An 18640-nucleotide genomic window follows, 5' to 3' on the forward strand; every position below is an offset into this window, starting at 1 on the left:
TGGAACTTGGGACAGATTTCCTTTGCAAATAAGTTCATAATTATCCAAAAGATATTTATTCTATTTCTTATTTTCTTTCTTTTGTATATAGATCGTTCAAAGCATGGCACTTCAGAATCATGTTATCTTAAGATTCTGAATAAGTCGAGGAGGAGTCAGAACGCTACGGATTTTCAATACTGGGCCTGCTGACTCCACATTTTAAACATGCCCTTGAAGCGTTCGATTTACACAGATCGTAGTCACAGCTATTGCAAACAACATTGCGGACATTTTAGAAAAAGACGCGAATAACAATAACAATAACAATGACTACTTCTATCAAGTTTATTACAGTTTCTTTTACAGTTTCTAGTCATACTATGATACCAGTGTTTTCTGATTATTGAGTTTAATAAAGTTTGTAAAACTTGTTATTCTGCTGTTTTCTTCACAGATACATATTCTGTAAAATATCGCGGTACGTACCGCGATACATTGTTGCTGTACCACGATATACCGCGGTACGCTCACGGCGTATCGTGACAGCCCTAGAAATAAGGATAGTCTTAATTAATCTATTCAACATATTTTGCTGTTTTTAAAAACAAATTCAAGGCAACAGATAATCTTATTATGCAATATGCTATATTTTCTACACTGGATCAGGTTAACTTGTGTATTTAAAGTTTAATTTTATTTTTATTTTTTTTTTTAGGGGAAAAAATGAAGTCTGAGGGAAAATTTACCTGCTGAGGGGAACAAAAATCCGCGGGGAAAGGGCCGATTTTCGGCGGGTCCCAAAGGAGGAAAAAAAGCCCTGCCTAGTGACCTAAAAATCAATAGGGGTCATCTGCGAGTCATGATCAATGCACCTATGAAGTTTCATGATCCTAGCCCCAAGCGTTCTTGAGTTATCATCTGGAAACCACCTGGTGGACGGACCGTCCCACCGACCGACCGACATGAGCTAAGCAATATACCCCCTCTTCTTCGAAGGGGTGGTGGTGGTGGTTGTGGTGGTGGTGATGGTGGTGGTGTGGTGGTGCAGTAGTAGTAGTAGTAGTAGTAGTAGTAGTAGTAGTAGTAGTAGTAGTAGTAGTAGTAGTAGTTAGAGTAGAAGTAGTAGTAGTAGTAGTAGTAGAAGTAGTAGTAGTAGTAGTAGTAGTAAGAGTAGTAGTAGTAGTAGTAGTAGTAGTCGTAGTAGTGGTGGTAGTAGTAGTAGTAGTAGTAGTAGTAGTAGTCGTAGTAGTAGTTGTTGTGTAGAGTAGTAGTAGTAGTAGTAGTAGTAGTAGTAGTAGTAGTAGTAGTAGTAGTAGTAGTTAGTAGTAGTAGTAGCAGTAGCAGTAGCATAGCAGCAGCATTACAATACCAATACTTAAGAATGATCAAATGGGAAAAGGTAACCTAGCACTGGCAGTAAATATGGGGCTCATTTACAGGTCAGATTTGGAATCTCTGCTTTAAAAATGTGATTTTAAATGAATTAAAGGGAGGCAAATGCTGTAATAAAAAGAACATGCATAACGGTAGTTGTTTCCCTTGTTTGAACCATGCTAAATCCTTAAAATGCATATTTCCAGTAACTGTGACCTTCACCTGTGACCTTGACCTTTGACCTAGTGACCTCAAAATCAATAGGGGTCATCTGTGAGTCTTGATCAATGTACCTATGAAGTTTCATGATCCTAGCGTTCTTGAGTTATCATCCGGAAACCACCTGGTGGACGGACCGACCAACCGACCCACCGACCGACATGAGCAAAGCAATTCTTCAAAGGGGGGCATAAAAAGCAAATTCATTGAATATATATCTCCCACCAATTTCAAAATTTTGTGACAGGCTTGAATGACGGGTGTAAAATGCCAATTCTATATCCCTCCGCCTTTGGCGGGGGATATTAAAGTTTTGTGGAATATTTCAAATAACTTACATCTTGGTTAACTAGAATTGACCATTTCAGCTATCATGTCAATACCACGTACTAAATATCTTGTTACTTTTACCAAAAAAAATGTGATTTATACAATAATATGTGTATTCTATATCCACCCATATAACCCAACCTTAGACCTTTTGGGATGAATATGATTATTACTGTAAACGTATAGAAATTCGTCGGTATGAAATTTCGTGGTTTAATAAAAAACAACTAATTCGTTGAAACGTAATTTCGTGTATTTCAAATTTTCAGGGAAGATAGACAGTCATAATAATTAAACTTTTCTTAAAACAACCAGAGTAATAACGAAGAATAATCTGCTAATGTGTGTTGACAGCATGGCTTGTGATCAATGTGCACTGAAGCATGAAAGTGTTGCCGATAATTGTCGATAAGAGCCAATAAGCGTCGATCTTGTGGGTCCCCGCTCGCTAATTGCCATCAATGTTGTTTTGACAATATTTGCAATTCTCTGCTCAATCGGTCCCCTAGTAGTAACAATTGAGTAATAAGGTCCCGAAAATACAGGTGTGAAAACCGTTATGTCTCTTTTAACTTTAATTGGCACTAATTGACATATGTGATAAATCTGCAAACTGTTAATTTGAACGTAAAAGAGAACAATCGTTGATGTACAGTTTAATTTCCATGTTTGATTTAAAAAGTATTATTACCCAAACACTTATCAAGAAAACAACGTATTGTATTACCTAGCATATCTCAATCAAATATCTCAGATAACCGAAAACAATAGAAAAATGTCGGCAATGACATTCGGAAAGGACCGATTTCGGATTAAAAATGTAAAAATAATCGTTGGTACTTGAATTCGTGGTTCAGCGGAACAACGAAATCCACGAAAATTCGTACCACACGAAATTTAATGGTTTTACAGTAGGTGGGTTGAAAAGTACCAACCAGGGGAATCTGCATTGATAGCACACATCAGTTTGTTATTACTGCATGGATAGCACACAGCAGTTTGTTATTACTGCATTGATAGCACACAGCAGTTTGTTATTACTGCATTGATAGCACACAGCAGTTTGTTATTACTGCATTGATAGCACACAGCAGTTTGTTATTACTGCATTGATATCACACAGCAGTTTGTTATTACTGCATTGATAGCACACAGCAGTTTGTTATAACTGCATTGATAGCACACAGCAGTTTGTTATTACTGCATTGATAGCACACATCAGTTTGTTATTACTGCATTGATAGCACACAGCAGTTTGTTATTACTGCATTGATAGCACGCAGCAGTTTGTTATAACTGCATTGATAGCACACAGCAGTTTGTTATTACTGCATTGATAGCACACAGCAGTTTGTTATTACTGCATTGATATCACACAGCAGTTTGTTATTACTGCATTGATAGCACACAGCAGTTTGTTATAACTGCATTGATAGCACACAGCAGTTTGTTATTACTGCATTGATAGCACACATCAGTTTGTTATTACTGCATTGATAGCACACAGCAGTTGTTATTACTGCATTGATAGCACGCAGAAGTTTGTTATTACTGCATTGATGGCACACAGCAGTTTGTTATTACTGCATAGATGGCACACAGCAGTTTGTTATTACTGCATTGATGGCACACAGCAGTTTGTTATTACTGCATTGATAGCACACAGCAGTTGTTATTACTGCATTGATAGCACACATCAGTTTGTTATTACTGCATTGATAGCACACAGCAGTTTGTTATTACTGCGTTGATAGCACACATCAGTTTGTTATTACTGCATTGATAGCACAAATCAGTTTGTTATTACTGCATTGATAGCACACAGCAGTTTGTTATTACTGCATTGATAGCACACAGCAGTTTGTTATTACTGCATTGATAGCACACAGCAGTTTTGTTATTCCTGCATTGATAGCACACAGCAGTGTGTTATTATAGCCTCATTCTGAGAAATGAATATGCATGAAATGTCGTCTCAGATTAGGTCAGTCTAAACAGGATAAACAGATACGACATTTTCTACTTATATTGGAATTTTATTTGATAGAGATTTCCTTTGAATAAAAAATTCCATAAAAGCTGAATGCAGAGGCTATTCTTAAATGACGCTTTACACACATACATTTAGCCTAGCATTCCCAGAACACAGATTATTTAACTATTCATTTTCGAGAGGAAAAAAAATAGTTTTCAAAAAAAGCTGTGCAAGGCAAGAGAATCTCACCGTGTTGACCCCTGGAGCTTGACTCTTTGGCAGCAAGTCAGAGCTAACCTGGGTTCTGTTGACCCCAGATACCTGACCCTGGGGCAGTGGTGCAGGGACATCTTGGGGTCTGCGTGCCCGGCCTTCTTCAACCAGGTTACACTTCATGAAGTGCTTGCCAGTCTCTGTAATCTCCACGGTAACCATCTTACCCATTAAATTCTTGTCCATTGGGACCAGCACCTGGGTGAAAACAAATGCGCACTTTTTAAAGTTTAAACGTATTTGAGCCTCACTATTGAAAACGAGGGTTTAGTGCATGTTTGTAAGGTGTTGTCCCAGATTAGCCTGTGTAGTCAACACAGGCTAAATAGGGAAGACCCTTTACGCTTTTATGAAATTTTTGGTTGAAAGGAAGTATCTGGGAAAATCCAGTAAAGACAGAAAGGGTCTTCCCATATTAGCCTGTGCAGACTTCACAGGCTAATCTGGGACAACTATATGCAGAGTAAGGCTCATTTATCTTACCTAAATTGCGTCATAAGCTTTACTCTTCAGAAGAACCAGCAATCAATGCCTCTTAGAGGAAATCCAGAGAATGCTACCAGAGTGGGGATAAAACCCTTTACCTCATGATTGGTGCAAAAAGGTACCATGTGACATTGAAATTAATTGGCACAAGGTACCATGTGACATTGAAATTAATTGGCACAAGGTACCATGTGACATTGAAATTTATTGGCACAAGGTACCATGTGACATTGAAATTAATTGGCACAAGGTACCATGTGACATTGAAATTAATTGGCACATGTACCTTTTGCACCAATGGGGCGAATATAGACTGCGACACGAAGACAAAAAGGATGGTCACTGGTAGGGATGCATTCCCTTAAAAGATGTTTTGATAAAAAAGATTCATGGTTCATTTACTCTAGCTCTTCATGAAGTTATTTTTGAAACTCTTCTAACAAATACATCAAATAATTAGCACTGCAGTTCATGTTACCTGATCATAGAACTTGTTGTGTCCAACGTAATACTTCTTATCATGAGATATTTCTGTCACTAGAACATCCTGCACTTCACCGAGCTGAAACAAAAATAATAACTCAAACATTAAAGTAATGTTTTTAACTACTCAAGAACAGGTTTGCCCACAGTAGAACAATTCAAGACATCGTGTTTTTTGCAGATATAAGTTGCACAAATAAAGCCATCAGAAGGTCTGACATTTTCAAAACAAGAAATGCCATCACTTTCTCAACATCTGAACTTTTAGGTTAAAATAAGCAAAGTTTTCAAAACTGCAATTTAAAACCTTCAATGAAACGAAATCAGGGATTGCTCTGCCATTCGCCAAATTGCTACACGTGGAAAAATTTTGCTACAGAAAATTCTATTTGGCTGCAACTTTTTCTTCATACAAGAGATGTGTTTGTCAGAAACACAATGCCCCCTACTGCGCCGCATTGAAATAAAATTTCTATTTATCATGTATCTATGGACATAAGTCCACAGTTATGTAATGAACATCAAAGAAATTATAATTATATCATTAAAAAAATATTTGAAAAATCAATCATTTGGGTTATAAATAATCAAAATAATTAATCTGTACAGTAACTGTGAAAAGAACTTCAATTCTTGGTAAGGAAATATATAATATGATATTTATAATTTATAAATTACTTCCCTTGAAAATAATTGTCTGTAACAAATTTCTATTTTTAGTAGCAAATAATAAAAGCCAATACCGTGACTGTAGATTCACCACTCGAAATGTGCAGCTCCATGAGATACACATGCATGCCAAATATATAAAGTGGCTATGTTCAATATTAAATAATTTTCTCCCTTTTTAAAGCTATTACTTCCCTTATATCTGTTTTTTTTACCGTAGACCGAAAAGGATGACCTTGACCTTTTTCCACAATGTGTTTGTCAGAAACACAATGCTGCCTACTGCGCCGCTTTGATTTATTTAACAAAAATATATTCGTGGGCAGGTCAGATAACTATGTCCATTTTAAGCTTATTACTTACCTTGACTTTGTTTTTTCGACCCTAGACCTTGAAGGATGATGTTCACCTTGAAATTTTACCACTCAAAATGTGCAGCTCCATGAGATACACATGCATGCCAAATATCAAGGTGCTATCTTCAATATTTAAAAAGTTATGGCCAATGTTAAAGTTTTTTTGGACGGACGGACGGACAGACTGACATACTGACTGACGGACAGTTCAACTGCTATATGCCACCCTACCGGGGGCATAAAAAACAAGAAAATAGCCGAAAGTGACCAAACTTTTGCCACAGGTTTTTTGGTTAAAAAATACTTTAAAGCCATGGGACACCTTAAAAATGAATGGTGTACCTTGTGTTCATATGGCAGATACGACTGGAACAGCTTTGATATCAGCTTTGTTCTCTCCTTTACCTAAAAAGACGAAAAGAAGATCCCTGCAGCACATTTATAGTGCTATGTACATGAACATTTGAAAAAAATTGCTGACAATTATAAAGCTTTTATCGTACCTATAGTAAAGAACCTGAAATGAGTTAAAACTTCAGTTAAGCTAACGTAGGTTTGGCAAAAGTAAATTTAATAAGGAGAAACCTCTGTATATAGATATAGATAGATATTGGTTGGAGAAATGACATTTCTAAAAAGACAAAGTCGTGCAATATATAATTAAACCGCAGTGTGAGATAGATCGAGGTAAGGACTAAAGGGAAGTCTGTGTACACCGAGATCCATGATTATATCTTATGTAACTTTTGAGATAATATACAATAAGGTCTTGTATTTTAATTAACAGTGACCTGAAATTTGACCTCTGGTATTAAAAGGTTATGTTTATTCCTAACATTGACCTTCACTAATAAACCAAATTAAATCAAAGCACAGAATAATCAGAACTCATCATTGCCACATCCGGTTGTATAGACTGAAAACTGACTGATGGACATACAGATGATAGAAAGGACCAAATATATGCCTATATTTGACATCATAATTTCATGTGCAAGGCTGGAATCCAAACACACAATGTCTGAATTGACCGTCCAAATGACATCACAGACCCTCAAGTAACTTTACATTTTCCACTCAAGAGCAAAGTGAACTTGTCTATATGCAACCAGTATAAAACCAGAACCTACGAGTAACTGGCAGTGGTTCAGGTTTAATGCTGTTTTCTGCTCATCAGTATCTCAGGTTTTGATATAAAGCCTGAAAAACTTTAATCCAGTTAGAAAATGTCTTGATTTAAATTGATTTTGTCCGGGACTTACAAACGCCTCAAAAACGTTTCTAAGCAGCATAAGGTGAAAAGAAAGTAGGTATTGCTCAATCGCCTGCCACACCCACCTCATTAGCAGGTATCCGCTTCATGTTAGCAGCGGGGGTGCCAGGGCGTGGGAAGAACTGGTTGATGAATAAGCTAGGGAACTTGTAGTCACTCACGAGACGTAACGTCTCAGAAAAGTCTGCCTCTGTCTCCGTGGGGAAGCCACAGATCACGTCTGTGGCTATGTTGACACCTGGCACTCTGAGGTGGATATTAGGAAAAAGTGTCTTTTCCATATTTTAAGGTATATAAAGAATGAGGTATATATAATTTTAATTTATATTTGACATTTCAGGCTTTCACCTCATTACCTAGTAAGACAAACATGACAAATATAAGAACTTGGACCAGATATAGTCAGGATAAAAAATTATTACGAAGTTTTATCAAGAATGGATAAATATCTTGCCTTCTGAGTGGTAACGAGCTATAAGTTTACAACACACGGACCCATGATGGACAAAGACTAATCAGAATAGAAGACCTAAAAATGCACAATTTACCGATCCGCCACCAGAAAAAATTCAAACACATATTCTTTTAGTCATGACTATTGCCAGAGTAAGGCACCCTTACTGTTGTTTGAGGTAGTCTGCCACCTGTCTGAAGTCTGCCTGGCAGTACTCCCTCTTCATATCGGCCAGCACGCTGTCAGAGCCGGACTGGACGGGGACGTGCAGGAACGAGTACACCCTGGGGTGGGACAGGATCTTAGCCATCTCCTAGGAAAACAACAGATGGTATTTATAGCTTTACTTTCAGATACCCTCATAAAGAAACAGTTGTAGCCAAAAATTTAGCTGATCCTTTTTTTCTGCTGATTTCAACAGTATTTCAGTCTTATCATGGCTGGCGGTAAACAAAGTCACACTTTTTCCAGGGTAAGCTGGTTGTCCAGTGCCTAGTGCTCATACTATGCCAGTAACAGACAAATCCCCTAAGCTGGTTGTCCAGTGCCTAGTGCCCATACCTATGCCAGTAACAGACAACTCCCCTAAGCTGGTTGTCCAGTGCCTAGTTGCCCATACCTATGCCAGTAACAGACAACTCCCCTACTGAATCAGAGATAAGGTAAGAAGGTAGTAGAATGGATTCATGACCAACATCCCCTACCAAATACATATGAGTCATGTTCTGAGAAAACTGGGCATAATGCATGTGCATAACGTGTCGTACAGAATAGCCTGTGCAGTCCGCACAGGCGAATCAGGGAACGACACTTTCCGCCTAAAATTGGATTTTTGCTAAGAAGGGACTTCATTTTTTTTTTAATGTCATAAAAGCGGAAAGTGTTGTCCCTGATTAGCCTGTGCGGACTGCACAAGCTAATCTGGGATGACACTTTACGCACAAGCATTCCAGTTTCTCTCAGAAAGGGTCTCATATTATTAATATCATGAAAACTTATACAACACATCCCTCGCAAATACTACTGGCAAATGTTCCAAGATATATGGAGGGTTGGTCATTCCAGTCGCATTCTAGCACCTTCTGGAATCACGTCCACCAGTTGCCATAGTAACTGAGGCAGGTCACCACCAATGTCTGTCCATTATGCCCCAAGGTCTTCAGACGTGAGCCATATCTCCACTACACCCTCTAGACAAAAGAAGCTTGCAATTATTAGCATATGCATGATACTCGCTTATCTTACCTGGGGTATTAACAAATGCAAGGTTTGGCATTAAATTTTTAATCACTTGTCAAGTTGGAAACCTATAACTTTTTAAGTCACTTGTACATGTTGAGGACCTATAAACTTTCAGTCACTTGTTCAGTCAGTGCCCATTAACTTTCATGGTTATTTGTCCAGTTAGTGCCGTATATAGGGATAATACCCATTTTCCAGGACATGATCATCTGCGGGCGCTCGAAAAATCCGTTCCTGCCCGAGTGCGCAGCATGAGGGCAGGAACGGATTTTGAGAGCGCCCGCAGATGATCATGTCCGAGAAAATGTGTATTTTCGCTATTATTGCATAAACAAATCACACATACCAAAATAATAACATTGAAAACAATATGTTTTGTTCATTCGACATCGACAAAATAATTTGATTATTTCAATACAGTTCAAGGTTGTGTTTTACATATGCCTGGCTTGGTCATCATCCGAAATGACGAGGCTTTACCTTCCGATAGGCAGTTTTTTACCTTAAAATGTGTTTAAAGCAGTGGATTAATGCATAGTCACATGCAGCCGCGGCCAAAGTAAGAAATGAGGAATTATTTTGGGAATTTACAGCAGGAAAGTTGAAGGTACATAAACACTTACATTTACAGCATAGTCTTTTGAAAGTGTTGAGTAAATAACCTAAACTTCATTGACGTTGCCAATAACATAAGGTTGTCAAGAAAGTTGCAGATGGTATAACTTGAAAGTGGGATTAAAATAGTCATTATCCCTGCATGCATGAGGGAAACTGGTGCTTATTCCAGTTCCCCATTTATGCTTGGAAAGTTGCAAAGTCTGAAGAAGGGAAGTAACTGCGCGTGCACCAGATTATGGATATGAAAACACATTACAGGGCTTGAACGGCACGAGAATCGCATTGTAATACACGATTTCTCCGTCAAGCCCTCCTTTTGCCAAGTTTTTTGAACCCCGCAAGAGGGCATTATAGATAGAGTTTATGCAATATAACTTTTAAGTCACTTGTCCAGATGGACCCTATTTACAGTCCTTTTTTTTCCCTTTACGCCCAAAAAACCAGGGCTGTTTGTAAACATGCATGCCCACCAATGGCTGCCAGTTGTAGTGGCAGCCATTGTGTGAATACGTTTTTTGTCACTGTGACCTTGCCCTTTGACCTAGTGACCTGAAACATCAATAGGGGTCAATCTGCGAGTCCATGATCAATGTACCTATGAAGTTTCATGATCCTAGGCGTAAAGCTTTCTTGAGTAATCATTCGGAAACCATTTTAATGTGTCAAGTCACTGCGACCTTGACCTTTGACCTAGGACCCTGAAAATCAATAGGGGTCATTTGTGAGTCATGATCAATGTACCTTTGAAGTTCATGATCCTAGGCATAAGCGTTCTTGCGTTATCAGCCGGAAACCATTTTACTGGTTCGAGTAACCGTGACCTGACTTTTGACCTAGTGACCTGAAATCAATACGGCTTCATCTGCAAGTCATGATCTAATGTACCTATGAAGTGTCATGATCCTAGGCTAAGCGTCTGGAGTTATAATCCGGACAACCATTATTACTGGTTCGAGTCACCGTGACCTTGACCTTTGACCTAGTGACCTGAAAATCAATAGGGGTCCTCTGCAGTAATGATCAATGTACCTATGAAGTTTCATGATTCCTAGGCGTAAGCGTTCTTGAGTTAATCATCCGGAACCATTTTACTGGTTCGAGTCACCGTGACCTTGACCTTTGACCTAGTGACCTGAAAATCAATAGGGGTCATCTGCCAGTCATGCAATCAATGTACCTATGAAGTTTCATGATCCTAGGCATAAGCCGACCGACTGACCCAACCGACATGTGCAAAACAATATACCCCCTCTTTTTCGAAGGGGGGCAATAAAATTCATTCGCTTGACTAGTTTGTTACCTGGACTTTTATGGTCAATTTTTCAGTTTGTTTCCTACAATTTTTAAATTTATTTGTCCTGTTTGCCTTTTATAACTTTTAAAGTCACTTTTCAAGAAAGTAATTTATAACTTTCAAAGTCACTTGTTCAGTCGGCACTTAATAACTTTTTAAGTCACTTAACCAGTTGGCACTCTATGACTTTTCAAGTCACATGCTAGTTGGCACTCTCTAACTTTTTAAGTCAATTGTCCAGTTGGCGCTCTAAAACTTTTAAAGTCACTTGTCCAGTTGGCACTCTATAACTTTTTAAGTCACTTGTCCAGTTGGCACTCTATAACTTTTAAAGTCAGTTGTCCAGTTTGCAATCTACAACTGTTAAAGTCACTGTTCCACTGTTCCACTTGGCACTCTATAAATTTAAAGTCACTTGTCCAGTCTGCACTCTATAACTATTCACTTGTCCACAGTTGGGACGCTATAACTTTTAAAGTCACTTTTCAAGTAAGCACTCTATAACTTTAAAAATAATATGTACAGTTGCCAATCTATAACTGTTAAAGTCCATTTTAAAGTCAGTAATCTGTAACTTTAAAAGTCTCTTGTCTAGTTCGCACTCTATAACTGTTAAAGTCACTTGTCAGTTTGCACTCTATAACCAGGGATCATATTTTCCCGCAACATCAATCGGTCCGGATATAAATGGGGAAAAGTATCCGAAAATGTATATCCGAAATCATGACAAATTACGTTAAAATATATACCATTGGTTTTGCCATTCAAGGTGGTATAATACATGTACAAGTAAAATTTCCTTATTCATTTTTTAAACGGAACGAGTTTTCTCAACTGGTTTTATCATTTGGTATTTCATTGTTGTTTCGTGTGCTGTTTTATCAGACTTTTTTCATCGTTAACAATATTATTAATCTTTGTAAGTCTATACCGATGTTTTAAATTGTTGTCGACAAAGCTTACAAACATGCACTGAACCAAACAAATGTCTGTGCGTAGGTTGGCTACTGACAACAACAAACCAAATAATAAGAAACAATTTGTTGTCAAATAACCCACGGCCGAGAGTTTAGATGCGTAGGGATTTAATCATGAGAGCGAAGCATTTGAAACCACGCATCTTATTTTCCGGTCGTGAGTTATTTAACAATAAAGTATAAAGTACACGAATTATTTCGATTCTAACACGGTTTTACTAAAGATTTATTCAATGTATAATATTTTCTTTGTGTACTATTTTATGTGAAGTTCCGCCCATAAAAATAACTTTAGGCTGTTCTGTCGATCAGATCCGCGACTTTCATTCATAATCATATTAACAGATTATTACGCTGGTGGAAAATGTATCGGCATGTTTTGTTACAGCGCGTGCATTCAAACGCGTCTTTTCGGATGCGTCTTTAATCCGCTATTCACAAGTTTTTGATTCTTGGTCTGACGTGCAATAAACGGTCCTGAACGGTTTAGAGACAGCAGCGAATGGTTTATCACACCTTATCGAGATAAGAATGTCATTAGGGTGTGTTAGCATGTACACTGTGTAATCGATTTCATGACATTGGAATTTTAATAGCAAACAGAATCGGACCGACTCTTTGGGATTTTCAATCGGTCTTTCATGACCCCAATCGGTCTAGGACCGACAAAACCAAAAAAATATGATCCCTGTCTATAACTGTTAAAGTCACATGTCCAGTATGCACTCTATATCTGTTAGCCACTTGTCCACTTGGCACTCTATAACTGTTAGTAACTTGTCAAGTTTGCACTCTATAACTGTTAAAGTCACCTGTCCAGTTGGCACTCTATAACTTTTAAGTAACTTGTCTAGTTGGCACTCTATAACTGTTCAAGTCACTTGTCCAGTTGGCACTCTATAACTGTTAAAGTCACTTGTCCAGTTGGCACTCTATAACTGTTAGTCACTTGTCCAGTTGGCACTCTATAACTGTTAAAGTCACTGTCCAGTTGGCACTCTATAACTGTTAGTCACTTGTCCTGTTGGCACTCTATAACTGTTAGTCACTTGTCCAGTTGGCACTCTATAGCTGTTAAAGTCACTTGTCCAGTTGGCACTCTATAACTGTTAGTCACATGGTCAGTTGGCACTCTATAACTTTTAAGTTACTTGTCTAGTTGGCACTCTATAACTGTTAGTCACTTGTCCAGTTGGCACTCTATACTTTTAAGTCACTTGTCCAGTTGGCACTTTTAAACGTTTCAAGTAACTTGTTCATTAGGCACTCTATAACTGTTAAGTCATTTATCCAGTTGGCAGTTGATAACTGTTAAAGTCACTTGTCCAGTTGGCACTTTATAACTTTTCAAGTAACTTGTCTAGTTGGCACTCTATAACTGTTTAAGTCACTTGTCCCATTGGCACTCTATAACTGTTTAAGTCACTTTTACACTTAACACTCTATAACTGTTAAAGTCACAGGTGTCCCTTCTCGTAAAGGCAGGGACCTCACGCATATATGCATACCATGTAAGAATTGCATTAGAAAAACAAGATGCGTTTGTGAAACACAATGTCCCCCTATATGACGTTTGACCTTGAAGGATGACCTTGACCCTTCACCACTCAGAATGTGCAGCTCCATGAGATACACATGCATTTCAAAATATAAAATTGCTAGCTTCAATATTGCAAAAGTGACATTACATGAGCAATTTTGACCCATATATTTGACCTTGAAGGATGACCTTGACCTTTCAACACTCAAAATGTGCAGCTCCATGAGATACACATGCATGCCAAATATCAAGTTGCTATCTTCAATATTGCAAAGGTATTCATAAAATAAGCCATTTGGACCACATATATTTGACCTCTGACCTTGAAGGATGACCTTGACCTTTCACCACTCAAATTGTGCAGCTCCATGAGATACACATGCATGCCAAATATCAAGTTGCTATCTTCAATATTTCAAAAGTATTCATAAAATAAGCATTTGGGCCACATATATTTGACCTCTGACCTTGAAAGATGACCTTGACCTTGACCTTTCACCACTCAAAATGTGCAGCTCCATGAGATACACATGCATGCCAAATATCAAGTTGCTATCTTCAATATTGCAAAAGTATTCATAAAATGAGCGATTTTGGCAAATATTTGACCTCTGACCTTGAAGGATGACCTTGACCTTTCACTACTCAAAATGTGCAGCTCCATGAGATACACATGCATGCCAAATATCAAGTTGCTATATTCAATATAGCAAAAGTTATTGCAAATGTTAAAGTTGGCGCAAACAGACCAACCAACCAACAGACCAACCAACAGACAGGGCAAAAACAATATGTCACCCACTACTATAGTGGGGGAAATAATTACATTACAACTTGTTAATGTATCATAAACCTGCAATACACATGCCTTGAGATCATTCATAGATACCTTTGAAGGACTGTTTGCCACGTGCCACGATTTCCTCAGGCGGGTAACTGCCCAGCTCGCCCCTGGCATGCTTGGTCTTGCAGTATGTACACTGGTTGAGACACCTGAGATAGGACAATTCCAAAATGTCACCTTTGGAAATGACTAAAACCTCATTTTAGTACTTGTTGTTTATTATACGAGTCCCGTTCTGGGAAAACAGGGCTTAATGCACGTGCATCAAGAGTCGTCCTGACACTTTCCACCTTAACTTGATTTTTACTAAGAAGAGACTTCCTTTAAAAGGTAAAAAACATGAAAGCGGAAAGTGTCATCCCAGATTAACCTGTGCAGACACTTCATACACATGCATTAAGCCCAGTTTTCCCAGAACCCAGCTCATATATTGGTTAGTATTTAAAAAACTTATAAGCAAAATAACAAGGCTTCAATTACAGAGAAACATGTACATCATATCCTTTTTTTGGAGTCCACATTGTTGTGCTTTATGCACGTTTCCAGGCAATTTAACATGTGGTCACAAAATATAACAAGGGACAAAATTTTCACAAAACCAGGTTTTCAATTTGAAAAAAGTCTGATAAAGGGAGAGAACTCAAACTGAACTGATTGTTAATAATTAACCCCCTTTGTTTCAAAATAAATCTATTTTTAGTCGTGGCAACACACCATCCAATGATGGTGAACAAATGTGCCAAATGATTTTAAAATCTAACAATGAATGACATAGTTATGGCCCGGACAAGCTCATTTATGGCCATTTTTGATCTTTGAACTCAAAGTGTTACCTTGACCTTGGAGATATCAATGTAATTCTTTCGCGCGACACACCGTCTAATGATGGTGAACAAATGTGCCAAATGATTTTAAAATCTCAAAATGAACAACAAAGTTATTGCCCGGAAAAGCTTGTTCCGCCCGACCGCCAGCCCGCCCGCCAACATACGCCAATCTAATAACCAGTTTTTTCCTTCGAAAAACCTGGTTAAATATATCCATAGATTTTAAGAAAGAACAACAATATATGTGAAACATTGTTTAAGCTCCTATTAAATTTAAATGATATTCCATTAACGTTAAATAGCTCCTTATCACATACTTAAACTATGGTAAAAAACTAATATATATTTTAAATGTACTTTCTACAAAGCACTTAAAAATATGCCACATAAAATCACTATAAATTCTTTCCATGTAAATGTAAAATATAATATTATTATTATACATGTATTAGGAAATATAAATTTGTCATTGCCATACAAGTTTGCAATTATTAATTCAAGTCCTCTGAACAGACTTACCCAGTGTTTATCGCAATAATCTCTATCAAAGGATTTTTCCGAATTTTTGGTAAATTCAGTGACGCTCCACCTATTTTTTGCCTGCAGATTTTTTCTGTTTAAACAGACGCACGCTGTGGCCTGAATGCAAATAAGTGATTTAAATAAATGTTTAGAAGGTGTTGGAAGAAAATATCAAGAATATATCTCATGATAAAAATCAAAACAGAATAACATATTAAATCAAAATGTTGCAGAAACTGAATAAATATTTCATAACCTTAATGTACCAAATTTATAAATATGTAACAATATAATTTCTAAAAGCATAGCAAAACTTTTCCCAAGATTTTTTTGGTTAATTATTGGTTCAGGTTATTTGAAAATACACCATCATTTTTATTACCATGACAACCTACCTTTGAGTGTTTCTTCCACCACTTCTACAACTCGGTCAATCTGCTGCACTCCGACCACACTCAATCCCTGGATATCAAAGAGTATCATATAATTCACAGTTCACAAGTACTTGAAACTTTCAGGTTGTGTTTATACGCTGCATTCTAGGAAACTGGGCTTAATGCTTGTGTGTTGTGTCGTCCCATATTAGCCAGTGCAGTCCAATAAGTTTAATCAGATACGAAACTTCTTGCCTAAACTGGGTTTTCTCTCAGCAGAGACTTACTTGAAAACAAAATATTCCTTAAAAGCGGGAAAGTGTAATTCCTGATTGCCTGCATGGACAGCACATTCTTATCTAAGACCATACATTACGCAAATGCATTCCGAATTTAGATTGGATGCCACAAGTACAGACCATTTTTTGAAAATTAAGAAAAGTGAAAGTAAATCATGATAAAATCAATGAGTGAACAAGTGTTCGTATTTGAATTCAAAAGTTCTTTTCCTGTTTAAGACTGCATTATTTGTGGATCCAGCAAAGGCGAGTGTAGAGTGTGAATTTAGAAAGGAAATCAATTTGTTCAAACACATTTCAATTTGGGTTTATTTGGAAAATTTTAAAACACTCGAGTCAAAGTACTTTCAAAGGTTGAAACCATATAAGATACAAATGTTAAAGACTCTACATGCATATACTCCACCTTGAGCTGATGATGTCATGCACAGCCAACAATTACAATTCCTTGAGAGAAGGTCCATAACTCTTGAATCAAAGAACTTCCCAAACAGTTGAAACCATATAAGCTACACATCTCAAAGACTCTACCTGCATGTACTCAGCCTTGGGCTGTCCCTGTGGAACACAGCCTGCTATGACGATGTACTTGTTGAGGTCCCGGGCTAGATTGATCTCATTACGGAAGTGATCCTCTGCAGGGCTCTTCACCGTACAGCTGTTCAGCAGCCATAGATCGGCAAGCTTTTTGTCATCTGAAGAGAACAAGAGGTTTTTCATAAGACCCACGAGGCAGGAATAAATACTGCTATTTATACAAATATAAATCTTTATCACTAAGATACGCATTTTGACTGGTTTCTAGTCCCTTTTAAGAATATAATAACATTCAAAACCTTTCGTAATAGATTCAAGTTATAAAGGCTTCGTTTCCAACCCTGAGGTAGTCATGAGTAGTAAACAGTATTAAATTAAAATCTGAATAGACAAGAGGTATGACTTTTTCATTAAAAGGTATGGTAGCTAGTATTATTTCGACTGTATTTTGAAACTGTGTTCATTCATGCATTAATGTTCAAGTGTCTATTTTACTCATAATTTTTCAAAATCAATAAATAAAACAGGTACAATTAACTAGATATAATGCATTGTTGAAACACACAGGATATTCCAAGATTGATGTCTTTCTCTTACTTCACATAACAATTTTTTTAGAACACACAACATACCAACAATCTTGTATCCGAAGGCTGCCAGCTGACCGGCCATATACTCCGAGTCCGAGTTGTTGTGAGAGCAGCCCCAGGTCTTCACATAGATCTTCTGGGTGCCTACAAGAAAGTGTTGCTCTTGTTTGAAGTTAAGAATTTAAAGCAACGCATGTATAATGGTACACAGTGTCGCTGCTTCAGATAGGATTTGAAAAGTGCAAGGGAGGGCAGGGTGCTAATTTGAGAAAAGGGCACTTAGGTGAGAGCCCCGTCATTTATATTATCCCTGTGGCATATTTTTAATACAGCATGTTATAAACATGCACGTGTTTCAAATTATATGTTTTTCAATTTGTTTCTTCAAAATAAAACTATTTTCAACTTTCAAAATAAATTAATTTATTGAATCTTAAAATGAAATTTCCTGTATAATGTTGAGATCGTATCAACAAAGTTCATGATGTGTGTCAAAGTGGGCAGGCTGGGACTCTAGGATTGCAGGGTGCAGAGCCGTTCTTAACTAAGTATTAATATGTATGTCTTGTCTACTTCCAGATCTTTGTGGACATCCTTAGAAGATTAATAAATCCATATAGAGGAAGATAGAGACTTTATTTATGTCCACATGAAAATCTAACAGTAATCATTATTACTAACATATTAACAATTTTTACATTTATTAATATTAATAACAATATAATATTAACATTTGAAAATGTTGAAACTAACTTGCCCAGTTGACGGTTGCGAATGGGAATCACAGGACCTGGGGGCAGAATTTGCTGCTGCGTTAACTACCGCCCTCCAGATCCATGAGAAGAATGCCCACCCAGCTCCAACTACGGTAACACCCACCAAGATAAAGTTAGAATCGCCGAAAATTGGTACAGGATGTGACCCAGATCAGTGGTCTGCTTTCCAAAGGCAATGGAACATTTCAAAGTGGGCATGGCGATCACCAATGCCATGATACCGACAGCCTTGTTTATTGTTGTGATAGTGACCTTAGAACAGACTTAATGAGAGATAATCATGGTGGTGACGTTCGAAAATGAGAGAACAATCTTCTCAATGCTAT

General features: G+C 37.5%; 1 protein-coding gene across 1 annotated transcript in view; it reads right to left on the reverse strand.

The window, feature by feature from the left end:
- LOC127874097 (threonylcarbamoyladenosine tRNA methylthiotransferase-like) overlaps positions 1-18640 on the reverse strand; it is a 36743-nt gene that overhangs the window by 3165 nt on the left and 14938 nt on the right. Inside the window, 7 exon segments of the mRNA XM_052418228.1 lie at positions 4130-4351; positions 5118-5201; positions 6490-6552; positions 7486-7666; positions 8042-8187; positions 8899-8939; positions 8942-9064. Of these exon segments, the coding sequence (XP_052274188.1) occupies positions 4130-4351; positions 5118-5201; positions 6490-6552; positions 7486-7666; positions 8042-8187; positions 8899-8939; positions 8942-9064 (860 nt within the window).

The sequence above is a fragment of the Dreissena polymorpha genome, chromosome 3 (assembly GCF_020536995.1).
Source record: "Dreissena polymorpha isolate Duluth1 chromosome 3, UMN_Dpol_1.0, whole genome shotgun sequence".
Taxonomy (NCBI): Eukaryota; Metazoa; Mollusca; class Bivalvia; order Myida; family Dreissenidae; genus Dreissena; species Dreissena polymorpha.